The sequence below is a fragment of the Sprattus sprattus genome (genome assembly GCF_963457725.1).
Source record: "Sprattus sprattus genome assembly, chromosome: 16".
In the NCBI taxonomy this organism is placed as follows: domain Eukaryota; kingdom Metazoa; phylum Chordata; class Actinopteri; order Clupeiformes; family Clupeidae; genus Sprattus; species Sprattus sprattus.
Window position 1 is genome coordinate 16,018,584 of NC_137914.1, and position 10,000 is coordinate 16,028,583.

At 45.4% G+C, this 10,000-nt stretch overlaps 1 protein-coding gene across 1 annotated transcript in view; it reads left to right on the plus strand.

The window, feature by feature from the left end:
* Positions 1–10,000, plus strand: part of bsna (bassoon presynaptic cytomatrix protein a) — a gene marked incomplete at both ends in the record, with an annotated part of 87,846 nt that overhangs the window by 10,512 nt on the left and 67,334 nt on the right. Inside the window, one exon of the mRNA XM_080853813.1 lies at positions 5,883–6,426. Within this exon, the coding sequence (XP_080709939.1) occupies positions 5,883–6,426 (544 nt within the window). The remainder of the gene's footprint in view (positions 1–5,882; positions 6,427–10,000) is intronic.

Sequence of the window (10,000 nt, forward strand, 5' to 3'; positions counted from 1 at the left end):
CACACACACACACACACACAAACACACACACACACACACACACACACACACACACACACACACACACACACACACACACACTGTATCAACACCAATTGGTGTATGTGGTTGATGCCTGGTTCTTATAAACACAGGAAGGTCATTTCTATCTCACAGACTGTCCCTTCTTGATGGAGTGATTCCTTAATGGAAGGTTACTTTTAAACACACAGAAACACACAGAAACACACAGACACACACAAACACACACACACACACACACACACACACACACACACACACACAAGCTTGTAGTGTCATAGTGTCACTTCATCTGCTAGCTTACATTGCTGAGTACATGGTCTCTACACCACCCCCTGACCCCTTCCTGAGATGACAGTACATTGAACTGTCATTACTGGTTACGCCTGTGTGCTCTGCATTTACAGAGCACAAATATGGAGAGCCCCATATCTGTTTACTGTACACATGCATCTTCACTTTAATGCCTATCTGGGTAAATGTGACAGTTGAGGCAATTGTGTAAACTGTGATCGCTTTCTCACTCTCTGTCTTTGTCTTTGTTGTATGTAAAAATTGTGTTTTTGTCAGGCAAATACTTATGACTTTTGTTAAAGTGGATAGTGAGGCAAGGTTAGCTGTGAGTCTGAGATCCAAAGTCCGGTGCTAAGCTCTTGAGTCTGGCCCACAGATGTGCCGTTATGACAGACGAGTGTGGGGGTGTGACACTGGAGCATGGGGCGATGACAGCGCAACACTCCGATGAGCTTTAATTGCCGCCCTCCACACTGACCTCCCGCGTTCGCCGAGGAGCGTCAGGAAGAGTGCGTGCAGTCATTAGCATCCTGCGCTACACTGATAAATGACTGGTGGAAACGTTGGCTCGGCTCAGTAAACACCCAGGGAAAGAAATGTGTTCTTTTTCAAAGACGCGTGTGTGTGTGTGTGATTGAATGTGTACACGTGTGAGTGTGAGATAGAGACTGTGAGCGTATGTGTTTCATGTGGTTAAGTGTGTGTGTTTGTGTTTGTGCAAATGTGCCGCCATTTTATTCTTGCGGAGTAATTATGAGATGTCTGTGTTATCATCTGGAGGCAGAGGACAGTGTGAGGGACAGGCTGCCTTTCTGAACGCCTGTACCAGCGATGCGTGGTCCGACACGCTCACAAAAGACTGTCTCTGCCCACGCCGGACCCCAGTAATGGCTGAATTAATGTGCTAAGCACCAGCTAAAAAGCCGCCACGTCTCTGCTTTGCCTGTCCGCATCCCTGCTCTCCTCCCTGTGCCAGCCACAGAGAAATGAAAGATCTCCTGAGTAGGGAATGCGTAAGACTGAGCTTGGTCACACTTCCTTTCATCTGCCAAGGCCTCGAGCACACTCTGATGAATCACAGAAAGCCCTTTGAGGTTCCGTTGAGTCAACTCGGACCCCTACCTGTATGAAAAGTTAGCTTGGTTTGTTAACACAGCATGCTACTAAAGCTTGCTAGCATGCCGCACAAGTGAAGGATATATGATGAGGCAGAGTGATGTGCTGCTAAGCATTCTAGGGAGCCATGCTAGCAAGTAAGCGAAACAGCTGAAGAGAGTGTAAGCGTTCACATTTTTAGTTGGCACATGGTACAGGAATTTCTGATTGATCATTATGACGAGGAATGGTATCTTGGCTTGGTAAATGAAAATCATGGAATGCTTGGATGCCCAATGGTGTCACCAGAAATGAACCGATTGTTCATCAAGACACGTCATCCAGTGTGTGTTGTGATTAAAAAGGTATGGTTGGACAACACAAATTCAAGTTAGTTGAATCAGCTGTAGCTGTAGAATCTTTAATTAGAATTTGTATGTATAACCACTTACATTTTTTGTAATAGTTGACCCCTTGTCCAATTAGCCTTTGGGCTACAAAAGTAATACTAAGTAGTACAATTGGAAGTAATAGGTGTGCAGTATGAGGCTTTATAGGCCAAAATGACATATAGCCTATGTACAAAAACACATTCTTTACCCATGTTAACATGACAATAAGGCCATTATTGATATTATAAAAAGCTGGGAAATGTGGTAATGTATTGTTTTACATTGGGCTATCAAACTTCACATCACAGCGCTATGACTTAAATTCATAATTTTGAGGATTTATGAACAGATTCCAAGCCTTACATAAAATATTAATGTATATTATAACTCATCATATAATTACTTAGAGTTTACCAGTAAACCTCCATTAGGATGGAGACACCCTTTCACAGTTTTCTCTTGTTATGTGTGAGAGAGATATTGTAGGTGTGTGTTTGCTTGCTTGCCTGTGTGGATACACAGTTATTGTTTGTGTGTGTGTGTGTGTGTGTGTGTTTGCTTGCTTGCCTGCGTGGGTACACACTTGTGCCTTTTTGTGAAAGTGAATTGACTTGAACTTTTACCTTTCTTACTTGTCACAGGCTGCTTTTTGTCAGAGAACAGTGTCCGCCGAGCTGACAAGTAATGCCCAGGGGGGTTGTATTGAATGGTGCTGGCTGTTCCTGTCTCTGCACCCAAAGATTACACTGCCATTATTCCTAGACAGCTCCATTCAACCTGCAGGAAGAACACCCATAAACACACACACACACACACACACACACACACACACACACACACACACACACACACACACACACACACACACAGTGTCTCTATCTTAATTTCAGAATGCAGGCATGCCTAAATATCAACAGATCTTGTAATAAAGTCAAATGTAGTGAAATATTTGAATTGAAATATGCACAAAAAAACAGCCCTGTCATCGCTGCCTTTTGTTCTATCTGCTTCAGGTTTTTATCTCCCGCTAGCTGTGTGTTTATCTGTGATGGGCCTAGACAGAGACGCAGCTTAAGGGAATAAAACCTACGTAGACTCCCAGGATATGATTTGGTTTGTCTTTCCAGCTGATTTGGTAAAGTGGGGCTGTACATTAGGCATTTTTAGGCACATGTGGATCAGGGTAAGAACGAACAAGCACGATAAGCCCTCTGTGCTTCGTGAATATCACTCTATGCTCAAAATAGAGCCTTATACACTCTGTCTGTATCAGCAGATGCTGACAGCGATCAGGCGGCTAAAGGTGTACCTTGGGAGAAGCCGATTTTTAATGAAAGGGAGATGGTTGAGGCAGCCAGAGGACCATAAAACTCCCCCCTAGGAACACAAGACCAGGATTCTGTAGAGTGAAGAGCAATTTTGTCATCACAGACACACTCTACAGTCCCAGCAATCCCAAAGGCATCTATTTCCCAAACAGGGACAGAGACACAGGGAGAGAGCTTACCATAAGGCTCTGAATGTTATTTACCAGAGTAAGCTGAAGCATCTGAATCAGACGGTCCATGCCATTTGGCTTGTAGCTTGTGAATACCTCAGCTGCGTGCAGAAGCATGAGGCGTTAGCACTGTGCTAACAGGAGCACAGAACACATTCCTCAGGAGCTGTGGTGCTTTGGCAGATAACCCTCTTGTTTATCACACGTGGAAGGTGCAAGGGTGCAGGAGGAGACCTGATAAAAGCCTGTTAGGAGATGAGACGACAGCACCTGACACTGGTGGCAGTTTTATTTTCCTTTTCATGCCATCAAAACAGAAAAAACACAGAAGCAAATACCGAATAAAAATGCCATCAACTTGAAGATGCAAATGTCATGAGAAGATTCCCTGTTAATAAGGCCAGTGCCTCCAGCTGTGATAATATACCCCCAGAGATCAGCAGACTCTAGAGAGGACCTGGCTCGTTCTGGTGCCGGATCAGGGCCGGGTGGGTTCTAGGCTGGGTCTGGCAGTATCACCGTGGTGATTAAGAGTGGCTTATGTAAGGCAGGGCTCCTTCCAGCTCCTGCTCTCTCATGCTGTTGGTTTAGAAGGCTTCAGCTGTCAGGGCTGGGCAGATGGGTGACTGGATGCTCTTTTCGTGTGTGTCTCTCTCTCTCTCTCTCTCTCTCTCTCTCTCTCTCTCTTTCTCTCTCTCACACTATCTCTGTCTCACTCTCTCTGCGGCTGTGCTCTTGTGTGATCTGCTAGGAGACAGCGGTGGGAAAGAGGGAAGCCTCTGATGCAATGGAATCAGATGGAGCGGCAGTGCACATACATACAGTCCTAAACACACACAAGCATATGCACACGCACACACACACACACACACACACACACACACACACACACACACACACACACACACACACACACACACACACACACACAAACACACGCACGCATATGAGCACACACAGACACAAACAAACACACGCATATGCGCACACAGAGACACACACAAACACAAGCATATGTGCACACACACACACACACACACATGCACACATGATCAGGGGTTACATTCTGCCTTGAAGGAGCTCACAAATGTACAGGAAGGAGAACCAGAGGCATACCCTACTTGTTATTCATGTGAGAATAAACAAGGTTGGTCGATGTTGTTTTTTCCAGGGAGAGAGAGAAAGAGAGAGAGAGAATGGGTATGTGTGTGTGTGTATGTGGGTGTGTGTGTGTGGGTGTGTGTGTGTGAGAGAGAGAGCGAGAGAGAGAGAGAGAGTATTTGTGAAGCAGCCGAAGCCTAATGTCTCTAATAGGTGGGGGGAATTGCTAAGTGCAATTCTTTTTTTGTGATGCATAGTGTCATAGCACACATCATGTGATTTTTCATCATTCACGAAGGAAATGATTGAGCTGAAATTGAAGCAGCTAACCAGACTGCTTTTATAGCCTCTAATGGTCTCCCAGGCCCCATGTGGATATTCTTCATATTTATGACCACAAATGAAACAGGACCAGAGTTGTGTTTTATTTTCTGCCTTTTGAGGCTCTCTGGATGAAAGGTGCTTGATCTCAGTGGCCTCACCCATCAAGTTCTGTTGGTCATAATAACAACTATGAATCTATTAAGAACCATTTTGCCGCTATGCACCCATGAAATGCCACATAGCCACGCCTGTTATTTCACACATCATATGCATCAAATTGTGCCCGCAGCTCATTACAGCCCTATATCTGAACCTCCAGATGTGTGTGATGTGCTACACATCTGTCCGTTATATAAAATGACCTCTTAAATCATTTGAAAGGGCAACACCTTGGTTCAGATGCAGTCACTGCTTAACTGCCTAAAATGGTGGTAATTGAGGTGTCTGTTGAGGTGGTTAGTTTTTGTTAGGATTCCCGATTTGTTTAGAGGCAGTGAGTATGATGATGGTGCACTGCTGTATTATGCTCTGAACGGAGCGAGCGGAGACGGTCTGCTGAGTCATAATGGAGGGGATTTTGCTGAAATACTTTGTGGACTTCTCATGCTGTCTTGTGTCTTTTGGAGAAGACAGGATTCAGAGCCCAAATGTCATGTATTCCGGGCTCCTGGCCGATCAAGGTGCACGTTTGACTGAGGTCGCTGTGATTCATAAAAAACAAGGCCAAAGTGACATTCTGCTCAGATGCCCTCCACAGCCCCAGAAAATGGTTTCCACTCTCTGATTTACTCAGACACACCCTTTCATATTCTCCATTGCTCTGCTTCTCCTGTCTGCTCTGATCTGTCGCCTAATCGTTTTTGTTAAATGCAGCCTGTGGTAAGTGTGGACCGCTGGTAAAATGTGTGCAATTGCTGAATGCGCCCAGCAGCAGCATGGGCCTCTGTGTGCACTGTGCATTTGTACTGGTCGCTTATGTCACTGATGTCTTTGTGGTGGATATTGAAAATTCTCATATATTCTCTTTTCTTCTTTCCCTCTGTCCCTGACCCTGTCTCTGTCCCTTTGCTCTCTCTATCTGTCCCTTTGCTCTCTCTATCTCTCTCTATCTTGTCCTTTCCCCCTTTCTCTACCTCTCTTTGTCTCTTTCTCACCAGGCTGGCTGGGGGAAGTCCCAAACCGGGAGGAATGGGTATGGGTGGTGGTATGGGTGGAGGTATGGGTGGGGGTATGGGTGGTGGGATGGGTGGGGGTATGGGTGGTGGCATGGGTGGGGGTATGGGTGGTGGCATGGGTGGGGGTATGGGTGTTGGCAACAGGGGAGTAGACCCTTACAGGCTGGCCACCCATGAGAGCCCACACGCTCCCCAGCTGTCACCCAGCCCGTCCCCCACCCCGGCCCAGATGTCAGCAGGCCAGGGCCCGGGGCAGCATGCCTCCAGACGGAACCTCCAGGTGGACGTCGGCAGCAAGGGCCGCTCCGGCCGCTCCCCCTCCGTGTCCCCAGACCGGGGCAGCGCCCCCAGCTCACCTTACTCCGTGCCACAGATCGCACCCATGCCCAGCAGCAAGCTGTGCCCCGTCTGCAACACCACCGAGCTCACCACCGCTCACAACGTACCCAACTTCAACAAGTGCACCCAGTGTCGCACCACCGTCTGCAACCAATGTGGCTTCAACCCCAACCCACACCTCACAGAGGTAAGGACCGCATCATTCAACCAACACACACTACAAGATATAAGATATCCAGTAAGGTTGTAGAGCTTGAAAAAAGCTTCTATAACTGTGTACATGAATTTTTATAATTACACGTATAAATATATCCATCACTGGAGTATGTACAACCTAGTCCATTATAATACATATCTTACCTATTTTTAATGATGATTTCATGTAGTAAACAGATCAGATTGTGTATGATCATATCATTGCTTACTACAAACCCTGTACTTTCCCATTATAATACTGTGTGATTATTACTATTTTTGTTCAATTATGGGTTCATGTCATACAGGCGCATTAAGACCTCAATAGTGTTATTGTCCCTTATGGATACGGTTGACAAAATAGTATGTTCTCTGAGCTGTGCTAATTTTTCTTTTTGCTTTATTGAGAGGTCGTGTTTCTTTGTAAGTCCATTTCTGCAAAGATGCATCAGTTTAAAATAGGATGGAGCTAGTGTATTTTTGTTTACAATTGGTTTTCTTTTGATTTTTGTTGCATACTGTACACAACAGTGCATTCAGATGCCCCATCGTGTATAAGCGTGTACACAAACTTGTGTGTGTTTGTGCGCGAGTGTATATATGTGTGTGTGTGTGTGGGTGTGTGTGTGTGTGTGTGTGTTTGTGTGTGTGTGTATGCCCAAGTGTCAATGTGGATGCGAAGTTGTTTGTGGACTCACTAAGCAGCAGTAATTTCTCCTGAGGCAGTGACAGAATTTCCATTAGTCTTTGCAGGCCTGGCAGTGCACTCAGGTGTGACGCAAAGTCATGGGCAGCAAGAATGAAAGGACGCAGGGAGAGAGAGAGAGAGAGAGAGAGAGAGAGAAAGACAGAAAGAGTGAGATAGATAAATAGAGAGAGAGAAAGAGAGAGCATGTGTGCCTCGATGTGGTTGTGTGAGAGCACGAGAGACGAGGTGAGAGAGAGAGAGAGAGAGAGAGAGAAAGATAAGAAGAGAGCATGTGTGCCTCAATGTGGTTGTGTGACAGCACGAGAGACAAAGAGAGACAGACAGAGAGAGAAAGAAAGAGAGAGAGAGAGAGAGAGAGAGAGAGAGAGAGAGAGAGAGGATGAAAGAGGATGAAAGAGGAAGATTGCCTTGCGGGTCATGGTGTCATCCTGGGCCTTTGGGTCAAACTGGCTCTTTGACTTCTGAGTGCTCTGAGTGCATTTGCAGTCTTTATTTATGTCTTTGTGCCTCACATTCTTCGTGCCAGGTCAGCAAGTTGATTGGCGCTTGCATTGATGGCCTAATTTACCGTAGGAGACCATTGGAATGATGCCACCTACCAGTCAGTCAAACCAAAGAATAAATGACATCCCCTAAAAAATGGGAGAGCAGTTTGATAACAATCTGAGTCACAGCCCTAAAGAAACTATTTGATAATTGGAGAGGCTTTGTGTTCATGTTCATCCACAATGTCACGTGTAGGCAAACAGGAATGCTTGGAATGGCATGCTCTGTGTGTTTGTTAGCGTGTTTGTGTGTGTGTGTGTGTGTGTGTGTGTGTGTGTGTGTGTGTGTGTGTGGTGTAGGTGTGTGTGTGTGTGTGTGTGGTGTGTGTGTGTGTGTGTGTGTGTGTGTGTGTGTGTGTGTGTGTGTGTGTGTGTGTGTGTGTGTGTGTGTGTGTGTGTGTGTGTGTGTGTGTGTGTGTGTGTGTGTGCGTGCGTGTCTGTGTGTGCGTGTGGTGTGTGGGTGTGTTAATGTAATCATTAATTGTAATGAAACCTAATTTCACGAGCTTATCCTGTTTGTTAAGTTAAGGCTGGAGCCAGCTGTTGAGCATGCCCACTCACTAGCACCTTTTGCACACAGTCAGAGCCGTGTGGATTAGATCCTTAGTTTAAAAAAGAAAAAAGAAAAAACCCACGTAAACACCTTCTCAGGAACACTTAAATATGCATGTGCAGCGCTTGATTAGGTTCAATCTCCATTGGCTTTATTTGCGCAATCATTAACATTTATGCAAGTTATTAAAATGGATGTGTCGTACGAGTGCTAACGAGATTAAACATGATGATGGAGACCCTCTAATATGACAATTGACATTTAGTGTTAGCATCTGATTTATGTGGTTGAGGTTTGGCTTAATAGCTTAATTGCTCTGTTTGTACTGATTGTGTGTATTTGTATGTATATGTGTGTGTGTGTTATATGGACTTTTGTTTGTGGTTCCTGTGTTTCCTTTTTGTGTTGTTTACTGTTTTTTTGCATTTTTTTTGCCTTTCTGTTTTTTGGTCATTACTCTAGCATGGAAAGCTATCAGCCAGCATATGAGTTTCCAAGCGGGACAGTCTTTTGAAGTCTCTGAATCTTTGAGCAGAATGATGTGATTTTCTCCTTCTATCCGCCTGACACTGGTGTAGTTTGTCCATGCAGGGCAGGAGTGGTGTTCCCATGCTCATGTGTCAGCATTATGGGCACTGGTGCACAGCTCTGGCCTCATTCTTCCTGTTTGTTTGTTATTGTTCATACGCGCTCTTTGCCGGCTAATTTTAGTCTCAGCGAGCGTGCTGGGCTGGTAATGGAGGAGCGCCTGATAGCTCATTAGCTCGCGTTGCTCTGGGAGGCTTCTCTTCTCCTGGCCCTGTGCTCTCTCACACAGCACCAGCTGGGTTGAAGACCTCTCTTTCTGTTTCTCTCTCTCTTTCTATAATTGCTCACCCCCCCTCTTTTTCTCTCTTTTTCTGTTTCTGTTTCTCTCTCCATTTCTTTGATGGCCCACCGTTCTCTCTCTCTCTCTCTCTCTCTCTCTCTCTCATTCTCTCTGCATCTTTTCCCATTTGCTAGATTATAATATTCCCTTTCGAGTGTTCCCCTAATGGACTACTCAGGTCTGTAGGATAGGGTTAGAGTTATGGCCGTACCATTTGGTGCCTAGAATTCCTCCAGGAGCAGCAGTAAATCAGTGTCAGTCAAGCTGGGCTGTGAAGGAAATGACATCATGCTCTCCTGTTTCCTGGCCTTGTTCCAGTGGCTCTATCGATTCGATTGGCAAAGAACAGGGATCTAATGCTGGTCTCACTTTCTCTCAGGAGACCTCAGTGAGCATACGGGTGTGAGTGTGCTTGAGAGAAAATCATATTTGCTCCTCATAGTTGGAGGGCATCCAGGCAAACCCTTGCTACAGGTAGTTACTCCCCTTCCATTTGTGTTTTGTGGCAAAAGTCCACAATGGCTACCAGTGCAAGACGGTTAGCTTGCCAAGGAGTCTCATTTTGTTTTCTCTCATCCATTCCTGTATTCCTCCCCTCACAGTCTTCTCCAATGCCCAGTAATACTGGAACAACTGGATGGGTCACGATGATGAAGTCATGAAGGCCACATTTTTGTCATCAGTAATGCCATTAGGTCATATCATCAGTCAGTTTCAACAGAAACATTAGTCATCTTTGTTCTAGTTCTGAATGTACGATGCTTAATAAACCCAATTCATCTCATTATCCCTGTGTGCCGTATGCTATTACACTGATGTTGTTATAACCACAACAACAGGAACTAACACACACAAACACACACACACACACACACACACACACACACACAC